The 25562-nt window shown below is 39.7% G+C and overlaps 1 protein-coding gene across 1 annotated transcript in view; it reads left to right on the forward strand.

Moving 5' to 3' along the window:
* Sorcs3 (sortilin related VPS10 domain containing receptor 3) overlaps positions 1-25562 on the forward strand; it is a 590588-nt gene that overhangs the window by 508515 nt on the left and 56511 nt on the right. The window contains exons 14-15 of the mRNA XM_021196078.2: positions 2827-2934; positions 25204-25321. Coding sequence (XP_021051737.1) covers positions 2827-2934; positions 25204-25321 — 226 coding nt within the window. The remainder of the gene's footprint in view (positions 1-2826; positions 2935-25203; positions 25322-25562) is intronic.

Genomic DNA, 25562 nt, shown 5'->3' on the forward strand with positions numbered 1-25562 from the left:
CTCCTCTCCTCTCCTCTCCTCTCCTCTCCTCTCCTCTCCGGAAATACTGCTCTACTCTTATGACTGAGGACACAGCTAGCTGAGGCACATACTAAGTGTGAATCATTTGATCAGGGGACTTTATATCATTTGCTATCTGTTTTCCTGTGTTGCCATTACTTGGAGGTCATTCAGAATTTTACTTTGTCCTTAACTATTGGCAGTCTTACTGATTTCAATTTCACATATAGACTTTGTATGGGATTCCCAATTTCTTTGTCATGGACATTAATGAGCTATTGATGTGGTGAGGAAAATGAGAATCCCTTGGGAATGACATTCAATGCAGTTATCTCTGAATATTTGCAAAGTCCCAGCCATCATTAAGGACAGACAATCCAGGCCCAAAGTTCTTAGAGAAAGGACATTAAGCTTTTTATTGTGTTTTCTGGAGTTTCTTTCAGGAGTTTTATTCCTTTTTAACTGCCTCAGCCTAAAACAGCCAAGTGCTAGAAATTACTCTTTCCAGGAAGCATCCACATGACACAATTGTGGGCTTCCAACTATCCTGTCAATCATAAATGAAGGTCATTGGGGTCCATCCTCACTCTGCCTCTCGAGACTGTGCACTTGATCCCACTAGGATATATCGTCCTCGCACTCCACTTGCATAGGCTGCCTGACGCCATGGACTACTCTTTAGGTATCTGCTGCCACCATTCTTTCCTATAACCTGTGAATCAGATCCTTCCATCGAGATTATGCCATACAGCAGGGCTTCTGTTTTTGATAGTTTCTCTCTCTATTTGCACTTAGCTTTGTCTTTAAGCGACTGTCTTGATGCTGTAAAGTACGATGTGACCTCATCTTCTGCCTTATAGTGTCATCTTCTCTTTGTAAAGTAAAAATAGCTCTCCCTTTGCACGGTTGGCAAACATATAAGAAGAGGGCACCTCTAACCGTGAGACACATGTGGCCTTCGCTGAAGTTGGTTTTGCACTTGTTGCCAACTCATCTTTATCAGAGGGGAAATTCTCAATGAAGCAAGGAAAGAGGCCTTGAACTCATGTTGGCATTATTCTATGGAAACAGTAACCAATATCGGCTTAGAGTCACATCAACAAACAGGCTTGAAAGAGAAACCATAAAATCTATGATATTTTTCCTTAACCCTGGAGCTACCAAACACAGCTAACTAGTTAGTGGTCATGGGAAACTCTACAACTACCTTTATTACTGTAGGAAATTCTGAAATACAGTAGCAAGGAAGTTAGAATCATGCTCTTTTCACAGAAGCTCAGGTCTTCTCATCTTGGTGCACACTAGCTTAGCTTTCAACTTAATTTAAAAATAAATAAATGGCTGAACTAATGGAGACCTTAACATGTAAGTGATAGATGCTGACCACTTAGAAATTCATGGAAACTTTCTTTTATGGCTGTGGATGAAGATATGCCATAACCCGAAACACTGTTGTCATACCGGCTACCCTAGATGAGTTAAGATCTTGTCCTCAGTACTGTTTGGAATCTGTATACTTGGAGAGAATGACAAGCTAGGAACCCAGAGAGGGAGTGACAGCAGAATCAAGAAATTCAAAACTGAATAGAAAAGGGAATGGAGTGGCTTGCTGTTCATAGGATAGGTGATTCCTACAACCAATATACAGAAGTCAATAACATCATACTGGAAAAATTGAGTGGGTGGGATAAAAGATGGCCTCTCACATTCCTTTTCTTTTCATGCATTAACATTTAACATTTCTTTAGTCCAGATAAGTATTAGGGCTATGATGATGAATGGAACAGTCCTTGACCTCAAAAGTTCACAGTTTAGTAAGAGTCAGGCACTTTTCCTGAAATGATATATAATATAAATGACAAAGCAAGTAACAAAGATATATATGTGAAGTGTAAGGGGTCATTCAAAGAATAAAATAAGTAAATTCTCTAACCTCTGAGTGCTTAAAGTATTTAATATATGGAAAGTTCCACATATTTGAAGGGTTCAAAATCTTAAATTTTCTACCTAGAGAAGATTTAGGAACTTGACAGGACAAAAATGATCCTAGGGGATTAAGAAGCCAAGAACACACATTTGGGCTCTTTACTCTACTTAAATGAAAATTTAGACAGGTACTTGATATAGTCAGGAAAAAGAAGGAAGCAGGCACATGGAACCAGTGCAGTCCCCTCCACTAGAAGCATCCTTTAAAGAACTGCATGTTCTGCATCCACAAAGGACCAGACCTGTATGTTACTCTTGGACAAAAGATGGTACAGGACATTTCAGAGCAGTTCAGACACACACTAGCCATTCCTACAAACCCTTTAAAGTGATATTGAAAAGGTGGAATAGTCCCAACATCCCTTCTGAACAAATAGGAAATTGCTTTTTTTTTTTTAAAAGCTTGATCTGAAAGACACATGCACATCCTTTCTACAAGGCATTCCCACACTACTCAATTTATCTGTGTCAGAAACTCAAAAGGCTGAATTGATTGTGCTGTAAATTGAACCTCCAGTTTCATTCTTTGTATTTGAAATGTGACACTCTATCCATTGAGCTACCCTGCTTGTGTGTGAGTGTGTGTGTGTGTGTGTGTGTGTATTTCTTCAATTCTAACATGCTAAAATATTTCTACAGGTCTTATGCCATTTCTGCCTTTTCTGGGAAGAGAAATTTTCATCAAATCTTATGATACAGGGAGATGTTGATGATGAAGTATTGATTATCCAAATTGCCAGATAGCAAGATATAGAGAAACTTAAATAACCTAAAATATGTTTGTCAGAGATTGTGACTGTATTTTCAGCTGTGTCTTCCATGTATTTGTCTCTGCCCCAGGGTGAGTTTTGATGAGGGCCATTCCTGGGACAAGTATGGTTTCACATTGCTGCCTCTTTTCGTGGATGGGGCGTTGGTGGAGGCAGGAGTAGAGACGCACATCATGACGTGAGTACTTCCTTACTGTGGCAGAGAAGAGACTGGAGACCTCATTCCCCCTTCATTTATAGACTCAGCATTTCCCTGTGGAGTACAAGAAGTCATTTCTTCCCAAGGCCAGAGTTTCCTCATCTACGAAACGGAAATGTTTAAATCTGTACACATCAAATCACAGAGCTACTGACAGAATCACAGGGCCTTGTACCCTCATTGGCTAGTGATATTTCTCACAATTTAAACACAGGGAAGTATTCCCCTTATGTCAAACTCAACAACATAAGAAAGTTAAGTCTGTGATGTGTTTGAGAGATTTAGCATTCACACATGAGTATCTGCTTAGCATTCAACTTGGAACTAGCCTGACACGCTGGTCAGAACTGAAAGACCAGATGCTAACCCCAGAACTGAACTGCTACATGTCAACCAAGACATGAGGGAGAATACATTCATGACAAATATTTTTAAGCTGGACTTGTGTGTTACAATACAACTTTTCTGGGGAAATGTATTATGTGGTGTAGATAATGAGTTCCTCTAGAGTTTGTTCAGGGAAAACCAAGCCAAACCAAACCAAGCCAAGCCAAACCAAACCAAACCAAACCAAATCAAACAAAACAAACAAACAAAAATATTGGTGGTGCCTACTATGTGCCAGATAATATCCAGATAGACAATTCAGAAAGAAATGCCTAATATCTATTATCCCCACTTGAGAAAATCAGATGGACAAATGACTCTGCTTTGGAACCCAGAATACTGTGTCAAAGATTCATATTGTTTTTTAAATCAGGAAGTAAATAAAATAATATGGACACTTCTATCCTTAACACAAAACTCTTGTTTGAAGATTTTAGGACATGAGATAACTTTCCAAAATCATTCCCTGTCCTTTACTTCCTCATTAGGCATAGAATAGAAGGCTTCTTCCTTTGTAGGTCTTTGTCTACTGTGATAGAGTAAAAAGGTTAGGTTGTGGTTTTAAGTTCTACATGACATGAAAATCTGCATTTAAGAAGTAGTATGAGCTACTTTCTGATGGTATATAATCCAGAAGTCATTACTTTTCCAATTCAATTCTGACATGGTCCTAGAATCTTGGTGAAATATTCCAAATTCAACTATTCTGTCTTTTATATTTTTATTTTTATTTTGTTGAGAGGCTTGCCTATTTTGGTTATCTTTAGCTCATAGCTGATATATTCTGTTCTGATATAACTTTAATATTTTAACTTATTAACTTTAATATTATTATTAATTTATGCTTCTCTTGGGCATGGCTTTGAACACTACGTGCCCAGTAATCTGTCCTTGCCCTGGTATTCTTTAGACTGTTTAAGAAAACAGTTTAAATGTTGTATACATCTAATCTTAAATGGTAATAATTTTTCCCCTTCATATGGAGTTGAGCTTGCTGCATGGTTATGATGGGAGATTGAACTCAGAGCCAAATCACTTACAAAGGGATCAGATAGTGTTCTGTAATACTTCCCTTCCATGAGGATGTGGAAGTGCTTGCCAGAGCTTCTGTATCTCTTCTGTCTTGCTTCAAATATGCAGCATGAGTAGTTTATATAAGAAATCAGGATTGAAAACCATACTTGCCTCATGAAGTTAAGATGGTTTTAGAAGCATTCATCAAAATGAAAATATACAAGTTTGGGCTCTTGCTTTACATTTTTAAAATTTTACTTAAGAAATTTAAACCTGAATATTACGTGTTTTGATTTCATTCATTCCTTGTTCCTTTCCTGTAATTTTTCCAAGATCTCCCTACATCCATCCCTCCCATCTTTATGTCTTCTACAATTTCTCTTAATTTTTAAAATCATAATTCACAGAGTGCAGTTGGGGCAGCATGTATATCTACGGGTATAAGGCTGTCCACTGGTGAATAGGCAACCTACCAGGAGCCATATCACTGAAGAAAATGGATTCTACCCCCACTAGCAGCTTGTCTACTCCCTAGTAGTTCCTCATATTAGAGTGGGGCTATGCCTTAGTTTGGGTTTTATTGATGGAAAGAGACACCATACCCACGCTTATGAGGGAAATACTTCATTGGAGCTGGCTCAGATCAGGGGTTTAGTTCATTTTCACCTTGGTAAGAAGCATGGCGGCACACAGGCAGACATGGTGCTAGAGAGGTAGCTGAGAGTTCTACATCTTGATCTGCAGGTAGCAAAAGGAAATTATGTATCACACCAGACAGAGCTTGAACATTAGGAGACCTGAAAGCCTACCCTCACAGTGATGCACTTTCTCCATTAAGGCTATGCCTACTCCAACAAGGCCACTCCTACTGGGCCAAGCATTGAAACATGGAAGTCTATGGGGGCCACTCCTTTTCAAACCACCACAGGCTGTGAATTCCTCCTATATTCATGCTGGAATGTCAACTGGGTTGATCTTATGTAGGACAAAATGGTGAGAGTAAATGTAGGTATACTAGCCATCAGGGAACCCTGGCTTTTAAGCCAGGAGGTGAGCATAAGGACATGTGGACTTCAACACACACACACACACACACACACACACACACACACACACACACACACACACACATGCACACACACACGTACACACACATACACAGGTACACAGGCAGACATGCACATGCATGCACATGCGTGTACATATACATGCATGAACAGGGGGCATGATGCTAAGTTATGCTCCTATGAGGGAGATGTTTCTACATCTTATCTCTTGAGTGTTAGTAGTATCTGTTAGGTTTGTACTAACACAAACTTTAACCATGTATTCTTATTGGGTGAATGAAATATTGAATGAATGAGTAAGCAAATAATCCTATGAGTCACAAGAATCAGGGCTATATTATGATCTTTATGACTGTCCTCAGTCATAGCCCTGGGAGTTCTTTGTTTTTGTTTTTGTTTTGGTTTTTTTAGTCAATTATACAACCCTAGGAATTCTGTCGTTCAAAGCTTAGAGTCTAGTCATTGCTTAAAAGTAATGTGCTTGGCAGTTGGGTTGGGATCAAACTAGGTATATCTATTCTCTGAGCAGAGTGGTGTGTATGAAAACAGTGAAGTACCAGCAGAATAGCATGAAGGTTTAGCTTGTGAGTGAGAGCCCTCTGGAGAATGGCTTCTGATTCCCTCCTGTGAGATCTGTCCAGTTGCACACTGTGATCTGCTGGGGAGTACGCACGGGAGAGACAAGAAAGTCTGCAGCTCGGAGAGCTGCGGTTTGCTTGCCTTCGTTGCTCTTTTTTCTATTGTCATTTCAAATGTTATTATTTCAATGTCTCCCTGGTAACCTTGACAGCAGCCATCTATTCTAGCCTAATTCACAATGAAATGTGACCATTCTTATTACTTAAGGCTGAGAATACACTGGGTGATTGGCATGCCTGAGTGCCTCTTGTGGTCTCAGGCAGAGGCTCTTGAGGTGACAGGGTGACAGTGGATGCTAGAGCATCTGGCCCCTTATGGTCCACTACTTCTAGGAAAGGTTGTTTGCCCTCCAAAATAACACTTTAAGGGGAGCACTTTTTCTTTTGGCTCAGGTGAAGAGTCTGATGGAAAAGCTTCCTTCCTGCATCCTCAATCCTGCATTTGATTTTCTTTACTAATATGAAAATTTGGAACCAATTCACTATGATATAGCTAATATTTTACAGGGACTACTATGCAGCCTCTTGGGAAACCAAAAAGATATCTAAGGCAAGAAGAGTAGAATTTCCCTCGAATAAAATTCAGTTACTTAGAGGAGCACACAGCAAAAGCATCCGAGGTGATGTCAGCATAATCCTTAAGAATCCAGCAAACATGTGCAGCCAGTATGCATATGTCTTTTGCCTTCTCTGGGTCAGGTGTCACCATGAGGTGTTTTCTGAAGTGTGATTCCATTGGACCTTCTGAGCAGTATAGACGGGAATAGCATCCCTGAGCAGACAAGGATGCCAAAGCTCGGAGAAATGTCTGAAACAGAAAACATAAGCACAAAGACTATGAACTCAAATGAAGGAAGGGACAAGAAATCTCTAAGATCTGTCCAATAAGGAAGCACTAGGGTTTGTAGGAACATGTCAGGATTCTAATGATGTAGTAAGCAGTGATGGGTGGCCTTCTGTGCTCACCGCTTCCTAAGCTACAGAAGACCCGTCCTGGAACTTTATGTCACAGTATGTGTGAAAAGGGTATGATGAAAACATGAAAGAATTAGGGGTTAATTAAAAGGCAAGGTGTGAGGCAAATCATGCTTGCCATTGGATGTCATCAGACAGGTGGTAAAAGGCAGAGGAATAGTTACAAAGGGCTCCACAGTCTGAACAAACAGAAAGGGTAGGAATGTGCCAGGCCTGTCAGAAAGAGGCTGCGAAGTAGGGAAGCCCACAAATGCCTTCAGTAAATTGACTAGACTCTACTGTCTTGCTGGCTCTCTTTGCAAATCCCCCTTTAATTGGCATAAATATATGATCCATTGTTCTACTAGCAGAACTAATAGCTAAAGTGAAGGGGAGAGATAACATTTTTGCCTAGAAAATTATGCAAACCACAAAGCTGCAGAGGTTTGAATAGAAGCAAAGACCTCGTTTCCACTTAAGAGCCAGCAGCTACATGCTCAACGGAAAACACACACTTACGTTTATATAGCCTGAGTAGGGTGTGGAGGCCCAACTCTAAGCTGTAAATGCATTGTTTGCGCCTAGTAACTGCATCTGATAAAATCTCTGGAAATGAACCAGAGCTATTCCCATTGATCTGTTTTTCAATTTTCTGTTGTTTGCTGGAAGAGCCTGATTCTACTTTGCCCAAAGTAAGTCATTCGAGTGATAGGCAAATCCAGTGAAACTCCTCAGTCACAGCTTTTCACACTGTGGCTTGGTTCCCACTCTTCAGTTTCTCACCAGGCTTCTTGCCATTTAGAGACATAACTTCCATCTGGGGCAAGGGATGCTAGTGCTGAATGCTAGGATGCAGGAATTCTGCATCACACTGGGATGCGCTGGGGGCTGGTGACAACCAGAAAGGAAAATGGCGAGTCTTACCAACCGGTTTCCATGTAGTCTTCAAAGTGTTATGTATAGAGGTTGATGCTAGATACTAAAACTCCATCTCAGGGATGATACTTACCACCAATGTGAGGTCCCTTTGATGTTCAGTTTCCTCACCTGGATGTAAGGATGAAGAGAAACAGCCTCCATTGTAGGATTCCACAGATGGTTCAGTTGGCAAAGTACTTACATTGCAAGAACAAAGACCTGGGTTTGATTTCCAGAACCCACATAAATAGCGAGGCAGTGTATTGTGCACATGTCATCTCAGTGTAAGAAAAGCTGATAAAGGAGAATCTTTCGAGCTCAGTGACTAGCTGGCCTATTCTTCTTGGGTATTTAAAAGTAAGGAGGCGAGCCTGACTTAAAGCACAGACAGAGCAGGGAGGTTGAGCCTGAGGAATGACACCTCATTGCCATTGGAGTTGTTTTCTCCAGCTTTGACATGCACACACACACACACACACACACATATATGTATACACATGTAGACACACACACACACACACAGAAATACATATACATTCACACACAAGTTCACTCATAGGTGGCTTTAATCTCCAAAGTCTAATCCTCCAATAATGGCTAACTAGTGGAAAATTTTTGGCCAACTAGAGTAGAAATCAAAAACCCATTTCTCCAGGCAGCAAAGAATTCAGGCTTTGCTGACTCTAGTGTTTCTGTCGCAGCTGTTCAGCTGCTCCAGGTCATTTTATGACGACAGCCACAGAGACCAATGGGAAGCTGTGGGTGCCAATCAAAACTTAAGGGGGAAAAATATCTAATTTCAAACAGTTTTCATGTGCCATGAAGTACATTTTTTTTTTGTATGCTTTTACTCATTTTAACATTTAAAGCATCGCAGGCTAACTAAAGCAGAGGGATCGCGCAGGCTGTGATTTGACTCTGAACAAGTGTGCACTGGGAGCTTTGTCCAGGCAATCGCCTTGAAACCAGAATCTCGGCTTTTGACAGAGGTGTGGTGGTGTGAGGCTTCTCCTGGAGAGGCCCATGTGGCCAGTGGTGTTTTTGAGAAGTGACTGAATCATGAGGACTCTTTCTTCATCAGGCTACTAGTCCATTCATCCATCTGTAATTTGATGGCTCATTAGAAGGTGGAGAGATGGGAGAAGAGGGGCCTAGTTGACTGCAGAGGGACTAGAGTGTATGCCCTAAAGTATGCCCCTTACCCCTAGACTCTTGCCTGTTCTCTTTGTTCTCCACTAAGAAATGGATGACTTTAGTCACACAGCAAGCTCTTCTGCCATGCTGCACTTTTTATCTCAAGCCAGTTGAGCCTGCTGTCATCTGATAGCTCTGCAACCATGAGCTGGAATCATTCTTTGCTCCCTAACATCATCAGTCAGTTGGCTTGTCAGTGTCAAAAAGTCTAACTAACCAGACACTGTTCCTGCCTTTAAATTGTTTCTTCCAATGTGTCTCTTTACACCCTACTAAAAATACACTTTCCAGAAATGACTGAGAATCTGCCACATTTAGTTTTTAAACTTTTCCAAAGTAAAGTTTACCAAACTTTGCAAGAATTCATTGTTTATACATTATGATATATAACCTACAAAAATGTTCTGTGGGTTTTGAGGGAAGAATGCTTAAGATGAGATCTACACTCTCGACTTAATTTAAAGTTCACAAAACCATTTGCTACCTCTAGGTCCTCTGCTTGGATGTTGTATTACATGGCTTCTAGAGCTCAGTCATCCTGCCTAGGGAGACTCTTGACTAATTCTCCAATCCCTCCTTCCAAATTCCTGGCACTGGCCATTTCTCTCTCTCTTTTATGAGCTTCATGGTTTTTGACACCTGTCGTGAATGGCATTGTGAAGAGTTCTCTGTGATGGAATTTTCCCTTAGCAGAGTGTCCTCTAGGTTCTTAGAGAGTTGCCGTGTAAAGCATATTTGTCACTAAAATAAAGGTCTTCTCTTTACTTCCTTTGCCGTTACCTGCTTGTCATTGAGACAGTTTATGGTTTAGACCAGAGTGTCCTGACATAGGAGTCACTATGGAGTTGGCTTTGAACTCATGGGGATATTCCAGCTTTAGCATCTTAAATTCTGGGATTATAAGCGGAGGCTGCCATGCTTGTTCAAATGTCTCACACCTAAAAAACTTTGCAGCATTGAGACTCCATAAAGACAGTATAAGCACATGCTGGAATCTCATGACGAACTCCTCAGCTGGAAGCTGCCCTTTCCTTTTCATCTCTCCAGCAAAGCCATTTCACCACACAATCCTCTGAAGGCACTCTCCTGGCTTGGGTGATTTGGAATTTAGATTTCTCGTCTATAATTTCATAACTACTTTATATATATTTTTAACTTCATTTTACAAACAGAAAAGTCTAGAGAGTAGAGCCTACAGTCCTGCTTACTTAGCACTTGAAATTCATGAGTCTCGCTTGGTTGTCACTTAGGATTCAGAGCTGAACATTTATTGGCAATCTCAGATCCATTCTTCTTGCTGCTTCCATAGATGTTTCTAGTGTAAGTGTTGACGCTTTTCATACGTAACTATATATGGGATACTGATATATGTATTTTCTACTTTTTGGTAATTTCTGGGAACATGAGTCCACATTACATTTATATATTTTAAAATATAATTCATATAGGCAACAGAAGTGACTTATATGCTTATTTCAATCATTGTTGTCTAACTTGGGGCCTGTTCATGTGGTCCAAGGATCCACCATGATATATGCTGTCTTGCCATTGAATGAACATGTACAATCTATCCATTTACTATACGTTTGCTTCTGGTTCTGTCCTTTTGCAAAAGCCACCTTAACTCCAGTTAAATTAATGGAAGACAATTTATGATCTACTCAGAAACTTAAAGGTGTAGTTGCTGAGTCACTGTCACCAAGAATGCACTGTTAATGTATCCTGATGATGCAACAGTGATTTTTACACAGCATTTTTTCATATTTATCACCTTTGCAGTTAGAGTGAGAGGCCTTTTTCTGTCAGAGAAATGCAGGTTTGCAACAATCTTAACATCCTGAGTCACCCACAGCCGAGAGCATGATCGCACATCGGAGTGATACTATTAGACTGGACTGGAGACTGCTTAAAAGCAGGCATTGCCTTTCCACACGTTTTTATTCTACTATTGTTTTATTTGGTTCAGGGTTTGACACAAAAAGGGAATTATAATGACAGGAAGAAAAACAACTGTCCCTTTTGCTTTTCTCTGTCAGGGCTTTTCTGAGTTCAGGGTCTTTTTTTATTTCTTGTTAAGTTCCTTCCTTGATCATACCCCTTTGTCCTTCGGCATAGTGTTTCCCTTGGCTCCTGATTTAAGTCTTACAGGCTTATAATTTCTCAGTCACCATCACAGACTGTAATTATTCTAACTCACAAAAGGACTTAGTTTTGAGAAAAGAATTGAGTTGTTTGGACAATGATTCCCTTTAACTCCTGTTTTGAAATTTGGCTCTTTAAATTTTATTAATTAAAAATTTTAATTTAACGCATCTTTTTTTTAGAATTTCATATGCGACTATAATATTTAAAATTATTGCTGCCCCTCTATCTCCTGAAGTACCCCCTCATTCCTCCTAAAATTCATGACATTTTCTTTAGCTTTATTACTTTGCTGTGTCAGTTCCAATGGTTTTGGCTTTCTTTCTCAATTGGCCCTTCCCTACACCTCTCCACATTTCTACTTTCAAGGCTTTTAATTCCCCACTCTTTCCACCATCTTGCAGACACAGTATCAGCAACCAATGCAGACTCTGCGCGCAGGGTTTGTGCTGTTGACCCCCTGCCTGTATCTATTAAGATCTAGTTCATGTCTCACTTTTACTCAATACAATTTCCCTGGTAGCCGCTGACCTCCTTAACCACTAATTCCATCTACACCCTAATGGGAAAACAATCAGGCATCCTGGATGCACACCAACAGCCACACATGCTACTTGAATATTTGGAAACTCATAGCTGCTGCCCACTGATGGCTGGCCTTCCCAGAACACCGATCGTCCTTAATTTGAAATCCGTTCTTATCTGTTTCCTTCACAGAAAGAGTGGAGGCAGGATTCTCCAGGCAAGAGGACAAAATACACATGGGGAACCAGGCCTTTCTGAGAGAATTGAACTCTTAGAGGACATTTAGCAGAGTGAACACACTTGCTATTATTGCAAGAACACTTGTTATTGTTTTATTTGATTACATATATTGATAGCAACTATTAATAAGCCAATGGTTTAAGAGTTCTAGAGGCAAGTTGCACATATGTAGTCAATCCTCTATTGAGTGGAAGCTTATGTTATCACCCCTCTTCTATCCTCTGTGAAGACAGATCAACATCTACAGGATATATTGCGTCTGTTTTCTGATTTTTTTGTGCTGGTGCTGATGGCAGTGGCAATGGTATTGGTAAGGTGCGGAGGGGGCAGACAGAGGCAGAAACAGAATGAGAGAGACAGAAAGTTAGATAGAATGGTGTCTTGTGATTACCCTGGGCCTCAGAATACTTCTGCCCTTTGTAGAGTCTCCTCCTCACTGTGGTTTCTCACTAGCATCTTAGAAAGTGAAAGGCAATATTATAAATAGGTGGGGAAAATATTGCATACGATTGAAAACAGCGTTTGCAGTGGGGATTTATGTTCTCATCTATAGATTTTTTTTTTTACATTTTTCAAGTGTTCATATAATGAGAACAAATTCTTTAAAATGAACAAAAGGAAAATCATTTATAAAACTATACATGTAACATCATGTACATAGCAGAAGGGAAGAACTACTTTTTGCACCAGTGCCTGGGATGCTGTGGTTTATGCTTGCTCCACCTCTGAGCCTGAGACTCAAAGGAAGGGTGTATCTCACCTATGCACCATCTCTGCCCTGTGCTATGTATTGCCTGGAGTCACTGAGCACTATATAATTTCAGATAAATATTTTGCTGGCAGCCAATAAAAGATAAGAATGGAAAAAATGGATCAATCTTACTCACAAAAATAGAAATTCAGAAAGTCCCTAGATAGTACCTTCTGATGAAGCTGTGCTCTAAATAATTTCTTCAAGGTCATCTGGTTAATTTATGCTGCATTTGTAAGTTATTGTATATTTTAAAAATTAATGGAAGCTTTAATTATGGCACGGTTGCCTATGACCTTTTGTGGAATGACTTCATCATAAATCTGCAGGCATTTCAGAATTGTTTTCCAGCTTTCTAATAATTTGCTCGCAAATTAATGACATCCAGGCAGTGAAAGAAGTCGAGGCTGGGTAGCAAGATTGTGTTGTGGTTTCCTAGCAATGGCTAAGTCTGAGTCCTGGATAGAGGTACTGGAGAAGAGAGTGTGTGACTCACCAGAATTCACAGCGATTTAAATATTTACCTGGAGGAATGAGAAATAAATTCTGTGTGTCAATAAGGGAGAAATTGCATGTATTCTGACTGTGTTACTGCATTTGAGGCACACTTAACTCTATGTGAGTGGCAGGGAAGGTCTGGATCAACTGGGTCCGTCCCATTCTTCTGGGTAATGTACAGAGATTCCTTTTTATCTCTAAAGGAGGATTGTACACTTACCCTTCATCTTGCTCTTCACCGGTGAAGCTCAAAATATACTTCATCAATGTCTGAACTTCACCCAGTGGAGAAGCTCAGTGGCAACAGCTAAGCTGTCTCAAGGGAAGATTCTCATTTCCCCTAAAACCAGAAAACACTCTTGTCTGTGGTCTATTTACTTGATGTAACAGGGTTAAGAGAAAAGCAGTACAGGGGAATGCTGCGTCTGTGCATATCCAAGAAGACCCTTCGTCTTAGAAGAGACTATGGTTTAACTGTTGCAGTTGCAAGGACAGCTAGAGTTTGAAAATCTCAGGGTACTCTTGAAGTGCCAGAGGCTGGGGGAATAAGTAATGACACTGGAAAATCAGGCCTTAGCTGAAGACTTCTGGGGTTGCTGGAAGCCCTGGACACAGTCACATATCCTTTCTGCACTCCTCTTGAAGCAGAAACCCATGGTGCTGTGGCAATGTATATCTGTGACTCAACCAGAAAGACTGAAATGTTTCCCATGAAAAGCCTTCATCAAGGCAAGAATTAGCCGTCAGAAGACTTGGTTTCTAGCTTGGTCTCTATGAGATGTCCAGGCCTTAGTTTGTTTCTATTATACGAAGGGAGTAGGCCAAACGTTCATCTCTTAAGACTGTCCTGGCTTTAGCACTTTATAATCCTGTTTGTTCACTTTCATGCCTCAGGGATTCCCAACTGGAGACCAGGCCAATAGTGACTGCCATAGTTTAAGGTCAGTTGTGATATTCTGCACTCATTACAGGTTTTAGACCTTGAGACAAGACAAATAGGATCACAATTGGGACGTTCTAGTTATAAACATCCTATAGATTTTTCTTTCCTTCCTTTCTTCCTTCATTCTTTCATTCCGTCCTTTCTTCCTCCCTTCCTTCCTTCTTTCCTTCCTTCCTTTCTCCAACTGTTCTTTAAGGTTTATGAATTCTATGGTTTTTGTGCCTTTTGTGCAAACAGGCTATTTAGAGCTGGAGGTAAGAGCTCCCACCTCTACCCAAGCCTGGGCACCACACTGTGCAGTCCAATGGCCGCTAATGAGTAACCAAACACTTCAAAACACTGCTGGGAAGTGTTTGTGAACAATGGAAACCACTGTGTGCTCTTTGTTTCTGTCATTTGCTTGCAGTGGTGCATTCTTGGCTAACTAACTCCTTTAGTTTCCTTCAATCTCAGTTTCCTCTTCTGTTAAACAGGAATAAATGAGGTAATCCACACAAAATGCTTATCATATTCCAAATGTTCAATAAATCTTCCTTTTTGTTGGCATAATTACTGTTATTTGGTTGAACTTCGTTGATTATTCAGGGTTCTCAAACTCTCACCTAAGAGATTATACATATATATTGGTGTACTATATGCCGCCTAAATTCTTAGACATCCAACCAAATAGATACTTTAAATAATCACAATTATCATGCCATACTTGCATATTTGTGTACATCTCTGTGTGACTACACATGTAGAGGAATACACATGGAGGTCAGAAGACAACTTTAGATGGAAATTCTTCTGATGCTATCCACACACTGTTTTGAGACAAGGTCTCTGGTCAAAAACTTAACTAGCATGCTATGTAGGTTGACCAGCAAGCCCCAGGGATCCTTTGCCTTATGGAATTATTAGTGAATTCTACTATACCCAGATGTTTTTTATATGTAGGCTGAGGATCTCAAGCAGGGCTTCATACCTGCATGGCGAGCAATGAGTTAGCTCTTCCACCTTTATAGAGACTTAGATACATCCCTAGAGGACTTTGCTAAGCTATCCTAGATAGAGGAAAAGCAAGTTAAGGAAGTCATGTTCCCCTTGGTCAAGGAAATAGAATTATAATAGGTACAAGGTAGTGAAAGATACATGGAGACTAATATTCAGAGGCATGAGGTTTGCGACTAGGTCATGTGGCAGTATCTGTCTTGGGAGTCTCCTGCATAGAGATTGAATTTGTGGATAGAAATGAGATTAGTGACCACCGTTTTGATCAAGAAATCAAAGGGAATTTACATGTAGCTGATGAGTATGGGAGACTTACAAAGGTCCCACCAAGGGACAAAGAATCTATCTAGTATAAACAGAGAAGACCGAGTTGAGGACTGGGTCTCTCCCGATACAGAGGTTTCTAGCCTGATAGAGAACTCGTTGATTAATGACAGAGAAAGTCTAAATCAATTTCACAGTTTCTCAGAATATTGGGAATAAATCTACCTCAAGACCCTGCTACACCACTCCTGGGCTTATACTCAAAAGCAGCTCTACCATACCATGAGGACACATGTGTTCAATCATGTTCATAGCAGCCTTATTTGTAATACCCAGAAAATGGAAACAACCTAGATGTTCCTCAGCCAAAGAATGAATAAAGAAAATGTGGTGCATTTATATAATAGATCATTCATTACTCAGCACTTAAAAACAAGGACACCAGAAATTTGTAGGCAAATAGAAATGGAAAAGATCATCCTGAGTGAGGGAACCCAGACCCAGAAAGACAGACGTGGTATGTCCTCTCTTATAAGTGGAGATTAGTTACAAAGTCCACGATAAGCATACTAAAACCACAGACCCAAAGAAGCTAAGTAACAAGGAGAATCCAAGTAGACATGCATGAATATCACATAAAGGGGGAAATAGATTAGACATTGGGGGGCGGTAAATGGAAGGAAGAGACTGGGTGGTAGGTGATGGGAACAGGAGGGATGAAGTTGGAGGAGGATGGAGGGAGAGAATACTGATAGACAACTAGATTGGACAGGGGGAATCTCTGGGACCAGCTAGAAACTCAGGACAATGGAAACTCCCAGGAATCTATGAAGGTGACCTTAGCTAAGACTCCTAGCAATGTGAGATAAGGAACTTGAACCACCATCTCCTATAACCAGGCAAGACTTCCAATGGAGTCATTGTGAAGACAACTCAGCCACAAAAGCTTAGACCCATAATTCGTCCTGTTTACAGGATGTATAAGGGTAGGGGATGGATCAGAACTTGAGGGAAAGCCTAGCCAATGACTGACTCAACTTGAGACCCATGCCATGAAAGGGAGCCCACCCCACTATTAATGATATTTTGCTCTTTGTGCAGACCAGAGGCTAGCATAAATGCCATCAGAGGGACTTCACCCAGCAACTGTTGGACATTGAGTGGAGCTTGGGAGATCCTGTGGAAGACAGGGAAGAAAGATAAGGGAGCCAGAGGGGGTCAAAGACACTACAAGAAAACCTACAGAGTTAACTAACACTGGGGACTAGTGGATACTGAATGGCCAACCAGAGAACATGAATGAGACAGACCTAAGCCCCTCTCCACAAATGTGGCAGGTGTGCAGCTGGGTCTTCATGTGGGTCTCCAAAAGGAGGGTGAAGGAGCTGACTCTGACTACATTGCCTGCCTTTGCATCCCTTTTTTCTAACTGTGCTGCTTTGACTCAGTGGACGAGGGTGTACCTAGTCTTGTTGAGGCTTGATATGCCAGGGCTGGTTGATGCCACAGGGAGGCCTCCCTTTTTCTGGGAAGAAGGGGAGGTTGGGTGGATGGTGGTACGGAGGGGTGGTGTGGAGGGGCTGGGAGGAGAGGAGGGAGGAAAAGCTACAATCAAGATGTAAAGTGAATACATAACTTAGTCAATTAAAAAAAAAAAGAAAAGAAAATTACAGAGTCAGAATTACCCTTCATGTTTTGGTTAATAGGTTACTCAGGCAAATAAAAGTAGGATTTAGTGGGCAGAAGGGTTCATAATGAAGATGAAGCTTCTTTTGAAAGAAAAAGATATCCTGTTGTAAGTCAGTGAGTTCGATTCAGAGTTCTTCCAAAAGTCACTCCAGTTAAGTTCCCAAGTATTATCTCTGAAAGGAAATTCTTTTATTTGAACATTTCTAGGCACTTTTGGTTATAACTTCTTGTTTTCCTTTGTGGCCAACCACTGTCTTAAAACTTCTCTCAGTTTCTATAACTATGAATAAAAGCCCTTTTAACCAGAGATCCAAATGTACCAAATGCCTATGCAGGGGAGAAGCAGGTGACTCAGAACTTTTCTCCAGGAAGGAGGTAAACATCTTTATAGAACCTACTTCTCTAATTACATTTACTGTGGCATTGTTTCCACCTAAATTATAGCAATTATATACCCTGATCCCATTTGAAATCATTTAATTAATGAGTAGCTAACTCCCAGTGTGTTTGGAATTCTAATGAAGTCTTTTCTTTTTGTGAGTCACCTCCCTCCTCAAATTAATCACTCTTTTCCCTTCAGAAAGGCTTACTCCGTCTGGATGGTGGATTGAACAAAGTGTGTTACTTAATGTCCCAGGAAACTACATTTGTTATGGAAACACTAACACAGTCTAGGATGATCAGAGAGAGAGTGGCTTCTACTCCTGCTCCTCCAAAGATTGCTTTAATTCTTCTAAATCTCAAGGGACATTGGACTCAATCACATTCTTTGACCCAGAAATAAAAGGAGATAAAGCTATGGTAACAGTATTGAAAAATGTGATTGATTTTGTGTGATTAATGCTATTCATTAATCAACCAAGGACTGTATTAATTTAGTATCTGTTATGTAAAAGAAGTACTTGTGAATGCAAAGATGGATGACTATAATAGATAAATCCACTGGCTAGAAGTTTACCAGGAGATGGCCAAGTTGTGTGTCTAGAGATATACACAAAGACTGAAAGGAAATATATTCTCAGAAGTTATCTTGAGAGATCCATATTCTGGGTCCCATCATTTTGAGTTTAGTCCACTGAACAAGAGTCATCTTTTAAAAGAAGTTTGAAGAATTCAGTAAGGTATTTGTTCAAGTTCATCTAGTTAATTACAAGGCAAAGGAATATTAGGAAAAAAAAAATCAGTCCTTCGAATGTCTCTGCAAAGCACAGACAGCAGCGCACAGGGCTGTCTGTGACCAGTGTCTTGTTAGCAGGGTAGACATTAGTCAGGGCAGAAGTTTATAACAAAGAGTGTGTTGGTTTCTTAGGTTCATAGAGCCTAAGATGAATCTGAAGTAGAGAGACAAACATGTGAGAAAATGCACGTGGCAAGGTAAAAAGGGAAACAGGAGTAATAAATTTTAATTGATTTTCCCCTGAAAATCCATATAATGAGAAATGGCTCAGAGGATTCATTTATTTTCTTCTTGTGGTTAGGAGAACTTCCTTGGGAAACCAAAGGGCAGGCCACCTCTTTCCAGGCAGTCATCTATATTTATGTATGAGGCGTCTACTATTTTCAAGGTTCAGTGTGAAGGAAAACAAAAGACAGATTCCTACATTTGGGGATAGTGCGTTCTTTGGAAAACAGATTGTGAGTCAAGGCTACTGAAACATTTGATGAAACATTTGATTTAAACATTGGGTGAACCTGTAGAAATTATATCAATGAGAAGAAAGGTGGTGGAAATGCACCTTTGTTGTCTATAGGATTTTAAATATTTCACATGCATCATGTAACTCAATGAGAGCTAAGACTGTATTAGTTATGTTTCTTTGAGCTAAGAAAGGGATCGAGATGGCAAGGAGTTGGTGAGATGATACACCAGGTCAAGGAGCTTGCCACCAAACATGGTGACTTAAGACTGATTCCTTGAAACCTACATCGTACAAGGGGAGAGCCGACTTTTGCAAGTTGTTTGCTCACACAAGCACATATGCAACTACATGTATGCACACACATGTAGTGATAATAATATAATGAAAATAATATTAACAATAAATAATGATAATTATATTTGTGACATATACTAATAATTAATAAATAATAAAAACAACAGTAGTTTAAAAGGTATTTTTAAAAAGAGGTAAATAATGCAATTCTGAAAAAGGGGTCCCAAAATGGTTTGTTGCGACAACTGTAAGGAAGAGAAGTCTTCCTATTAGCAGTGAATTTAGCCAAGCTGGAAACTGAAAACTTTTCAGGTTTAGGATTCCAGGGGAAGAGTGAAGCAGATTAACTTTAGGCAGCAAGATCTTTTTTAAAACCTTTAAAATTGAAAACAAAATTTTAATACAAGTTATTTGGTCATGTTTTTCTTCTTCTCTAAGTCCTCCAACTTCTCTACCCCAGCTTTCTGTTCTTTCCCTCTCTTGCTTTCTCTTTGTGGCACACGCCTTTAATCCCAGTACTCGGGAGGCAGAGGCAGGCAGATTTCTGAGTTCGAGGCCAGCCTGGTCTACAAAGTGAGTTCCAGGATAGCCAGAGCTATACAGAGAAACCCTGTCTCGAAAAACCAAAAAAAAAAAAAAAAAAGAAAAGAAAGAAAAAAATATGACACATAGACAGACAGACAGACAGACAGACAACAGTATGATGGAGCTCTGAGGAGTGATCAGGATCACACAGCAGGACGGAAGTCCCTTCTTATGTGTTTCAGAGGAATGGAAAGACACAGCTACCTGATGGGTGTGAAGGCCACAATACATGCTGTCAGGTTGTCTTTGGACCAGCTGTGAGGACAGGAAGGGCAGGAGTCTAAATAAACAATTTACTTTAATTCAGGAAACCAAATTAATCTAGTTTGGGGAGTTATCATAATTCAACCAAGATGGAGGAGCTTCATTAGATGACAAAGACCAGCTCTTTTGGCAAAAGTCTTGAAAATTAACTTCACATTGCAGGATCCCCATGTTCCTTCAGTCAACCCCACAATCCATTTCCCATGCCTTATCCAACAAGTATTACTAGGAACTGCTCTTTTCTATAGAATACAAATGCAGTCTCATAAGGCACCCCTAACCTTTAAAAGTTTCTATTTAGCTAAACAAACAAACAAACAAACAAACAAATAACCTTGAGTAAAAATGCAAAATGTAAACAGTGTAAAAAAAAAAAAAAAGTAGAAAATGCAGAAGCCCTGGAAGGCTCCTTTCACCTGAGCTACTTTCGTACAAACCTGGTTTGTAGGCACATAAAGTAGGAGTACAAATTAAGCATTTGCTGATAATAAATCAAGAAGAAATTTATTTTAATACAATTCTTTGATACACATATAATTTTACCACTTATAGAGATGAAAACAAATTTGCCTACTAATGAGGTGAATATGGTGCTTATTTTACATGAAGAATTAGATCTTAACTGAAAATTTTACACTGCAGGATGCAGAAGGCATTGCTACACCTTCAGCGTTTTCCCGAGTTTGATAGTCTGCTTTGATAATCCTCAAGGCTGAGAATGCGATTTCACATAAATATGTAGAACTAAATGTCAGAAGTACATTTAGGGCTATTTCGGAAACTGTTGGAAATTTTGTCACAAACCCAAGCAAAAATTCGGTTTTCAAATTTTTACGAAACTCTTTAGTAACTCAACCCCAATGTTAATATCTACAATCAGAGTCTATCAAAAATATAATCCATAGATACACTAACATGATGCTAATGTGCTGAGAAATGATTGTAGGGAGAATATTAAAAGTCTTGGGTTTTTGTTTTTTTTAATTAATGTGTTATGGTGATGCAAGGTCAGAAAACTCTGTGCAGTAAAACCACTTCAGTTGACGATGGATTACAGTTGCAAATCTGTACTGAGGTGTTTGTGGCCGCATTGCTGTAGTGCTAATGTAGTGTGATGACACACACTCAGTGCCAAGAGTGCACGTTGTATGTTCAAAACCAAGGCTGGAGGGTGAATGCCTCCAGAAGGACTTTGGATTCACTAAACATTTGATTCTGAACTAACTTCTAGTTCTCACCTACTCAGAAGTCTTCTGCTGCTGCCAACTCATTCATGAACCTCAGATTCAGGGCTGTGACCCCGTGTGGAGTTGTGAAAATATGAGGGTATTTTTAGAATATTTGTTTTAAAAACTATAATGCAATGGCATAATTTCCCTTCTTCCCTTGACTGCCTCCAGTTTCTCTCATGCATCCCTTTGCTTCTTATATAGTTCATAGTCTCCTTTGAAAGCTATTATCTATTGTTCAAAGTGTGGTTCAAGGACAGCATTGTCATCATCAGGGACATCAGCAAAATGCAGATATTTAGGTACCCAGGATATGCTAATGAGAACCTTGGTAGTCAACCTTCTCATAGGCTGTGTGCTTCGACCAATGTCAGTTCCTATTCAGCATCATGGGAAATGATAAAGCCCCACTTGCAGTCCCACTGTCACTAACTACTGCACCCTTTGCCCCTTGACCATCACTGCTTGTTAAGAGTCACCTCACACATTACAAACTTTCTTCCTTGAATGGCAACCTGTTTCTTCTCCCTTTTCCCAAGAGGTATCTGGGATTATACCATTTTCAGCACAAATATGGGAGATGACCATGAATCCTGTTGCCAGCAATATTAGTGTCTTATGGCTTCTGTATAAAACTATAAACAAGATGGCTTCAAAAACAGTATTATTTTCCGATGCTGGAAGCCAACTTTCAAAATCGAAGGATTTTTCAGGAAAACTCACTCTTCATGTCTATTTCTATTGTTTTTCAAGGCACAAGATCTTACTGCTGTGTACTTATGCATAGTATGGGATCCACATAGGAATGTTCCGACCAATATATCATGCGCTTTGACAGTTTCATCTCAGCTTCCCTTTGTGATGACACTAGGTATATCTTAGCCTGCCTACTTCCAGTTTATACTTCTGTCTTCACAGGGCCTTTGCACTTCCCTGCCAGTCTTCATTACCTGTTAAAGAATACTTCCCACTGCTTTTAAGTTCTATCTCAGTAAGGTTCATCTCAGTCCAAGACACTCTCATCTTATTGTTGTTGACTTAAGTCTGCAAGCTCCTTCGTCCAAATGAAGTTTCATCATAGCTTCAAGGATGAGGACATGTTCATATCCTATTGAAGACCGCCATTCAATCCAGCCTATTGTATTTCTCACTCCTTTTCAGTAATACTTAAACTTTGGCAACTACAGAGATCTTTGGATGGTCTGATAAAATACATTATTTACACAGAAATAAATATTTTTGTCATAATAAATATGTGATTTTGTTTAAAGTTTAGATTATTCAATAGCAGCCTATGTGTTAGCTGAAGTTGATTCCTTTAACATAGTCTTGGTCCTTTTAAAATAACAACAACTTACAGTAATTGTGATTTTTTCCTTGTGATAAGGCTAATGTAGAGTAGTCTTGGATGTTGCCTCTTTTGTTCTAGGTAACACACAAAATCTGGTTAATTTATTTCTGGATCATGTAAAATATCATAATATTGTTGAAATAATCACTTACATTAGCCACATGCATACAGATAGAAACCCTGTAATGGCTGCTATTATATACCCTCAGCTATCTGAAGCTAATATCTGTTATCCAGTCTTTATGCTGGGACCAGAAGGGGGAGTTGATTTACTCCCTAATCACAGCTTATATTATTAAACTCTGTCTGTAGACCGTCAGAACCTACTGGGTCCTGATTCTACCATAAAGCATATTGATTGTTATTTCTAGCTGTGTCATCAGAAAGTTAGGTTTCTATGGATAAGCATTATTTTCATGTCTTTAAGACATTTAATAAGAATAAGGAATAAGGAAAAGCATGCAACAGAGCCTTGCAAGCTGACTACCCAATCCTCCTTCCTCTGATTTCAATACATTAATTAGGTGTTGTTCAACCACATCACCTTATTAGCAGCTGGCTCACGTTTTAAAATTTTTCTTCAAAGCTGCTCTGCAGCCCCTGTCACCTGCCTTGTTGACATCCAGGTAAATCATGTACTTTGTATTTTCTTCTTTCTGCCTAGTAATCTTGGTATAGAAATGAATAGGATTAATTTGACATGATGTATGTTGTGAGCCATGAAATGACTGTTTAGAGTAAGGAGAAGTATTAGCTTTAACCTGACTAGCATCCTGATATGCAGATAGTTCCAACCAAGGAGGGCTTAATGCAGAGAATAGGGTATAAATGGGGAGGATCTTGATATCTAAGCAGAGGAGAAAAGAGATATTTGTCAAAATCATCTTTAATATTTTAGTTTTTTACTGATCCAGTTATTAATTTAGCTCTCTTATTGCTAAGCAAGTAGAACCTTTTCATAAGTGGTAGGTCTTTTGTTAAAATTTTAATGGAGCTGATGTGGTGGCATATTTCTATAGTCCTAGAAGGGAGAGGAAGTCAGATCAGGAGTTCAAGGCTGTTCTTGGGTACATGAACCCCTGATTCAGAAACAAATAAACAAAAAGCCCAAAATACATCAAAAAGTAAGTGGGCTAACTCGCAGCCTCTGCATAGATTCAGAACTACATAATGGGAATACCTTGGTGGGTAACATGATGTCTCTGTATTAATGGCTGTTGGGTTTACATACTAACGTATTTAGCAAGAATGAAATGACAAAGACATAGAAATATCAGGAAAAAACACAGTATTAGCTATATATGTGGAATATTCTAGGCTCAAAACTTCTAGACTTCTAAACCAAGCTAAGGTTTTAAAAAGACAAGCGGTCTTGATAAAGCATAGCCCTCAGTTTCTCCTCAAAGTCTGTTTAATCTTTTAGATAAGGCTGTAAACTTTTCATTTAATTTTTATCTGATAACACATTCAAAGCTGTTTCCCACGATTTATTTTAAGTTAGATGATCTACAAAACCAATCTTATTTTTCCCACACATTTTACAATTAATCGTAGTCTTCACCACACTCCTGCAAGCATCTTCATCTTCGGGAAAGTCAAAGGAAACATCCCAAGGATAAGTCAGTTGGTTATCAGGATAAGAATATCTAAGTGAGGGCAGAGGAGCGTGCACGGCTGGTAATGTGACTGAAGCTTGCTAAAATGGATGGATGGCCTCCAGTTCTTTGAATGACTTCACTTGTTCTGAGCCCTCAGCATGGCCGGCCTCACCTCCTCTCCATCACAGTGATAGATGCCTTGCACTATAATCTCATGACATCCCACCCTAGTGGAGAATTGATGGGTCAGTCTTTTTTTTTTCATTTTTTCTAGAATGATTGATCATTCATATTTATAGGCCTATCAACAACTGGGCTTTACAAAGGTCAGTATTGATTATCTGGACCACTCAGATGGTATTCTTCATTACTACACATAAATATGACTTTCTTTTATTGGAATGCTATGACTTTTCAAGGAAGGCAGTTAAAGAATAAGCATTCACATGAGTTATATAGTAGGAATTTCAATTAAAATACACATAGATGCTCACAGGATTTTAGCACTGGTAGGCTCATAGTTAGGTAAATATATTTTACTATTTCTAGTATACGCAAGTATGTAGACATGCATGTGAACAAGCACACATATTCTCTCTGTGTCACACACACACACACACACACACACACACACACACACACACACACACACTCACACATTGTTTTATAGATGAGGAAACGATTTCCATCCCTGGACATGAATAGACAAACTACTAGTCCTGATATCAGGTGTGCAAAGTCCATAGAAAGAAAGGTAAAATCTCTGGTATACAAAATGCAAAGAATGGCTTCATGTGGGTGGTAGATTATTTTAAAGCTTTCTATAAAGCACACACAATAATTTTGCAGTAAAAATGAGTGGTCCTAACCTACTGTGATTGACAGGCACTTGGCTGGAGTAGTAAACCCCCTGGATATTGAATGGTGAGACCATTCTTTTAAGGACCTCACTTTGGTGGGACAAAATGAGTCTAGGCTGTCCTGATAGACCCCTCTGGAGTCTGCTTTCTTACTTACTCACATTGGGCTTGTTTTTCACATCCTTTACTTTACTTTCCCTCAACAATTAGAGTTTTTGGCCACTTCAGTCTGCGCTCCGAATGGCAGTTGGTGAAAGTGGACTACAAGTCTATCTTCAGCCGGCGCTGTACCAAGGAGGACTTTGAGACTTGGCACCTGCTCAATCAGGTACCCCTACCATGGGATGTGCTGGCCTCTCTAGCAGAAAAGCTACTACCATCTGGGTTAAGTCTTCTGTGATCTGGTTATCTTAGGAAATGGAGGCAGTATGTCACTTGAACATGTGGATGTGACTATGAGGGAAGTAATTGTAAATATCCAAGCCCAACAGGGGTAGATAACATACATCCCAGGATAGTAATGATTCCATACTCAATAGGTCACGGAACATCCTGGAGGGGAAGGTTTG

Source organism: Mus pahari, chromosome 1 (assembly GCF_900095145.1).
Source record: "Mus pahari chromosome 1, PAHARI_EIJ_v1.1, whole genome shotgun sequence".
NCBI lineage: Eukaryota > Metazoa > Chordata > Mammalia > Rodentia > Muridae > Mus > Mus pahari.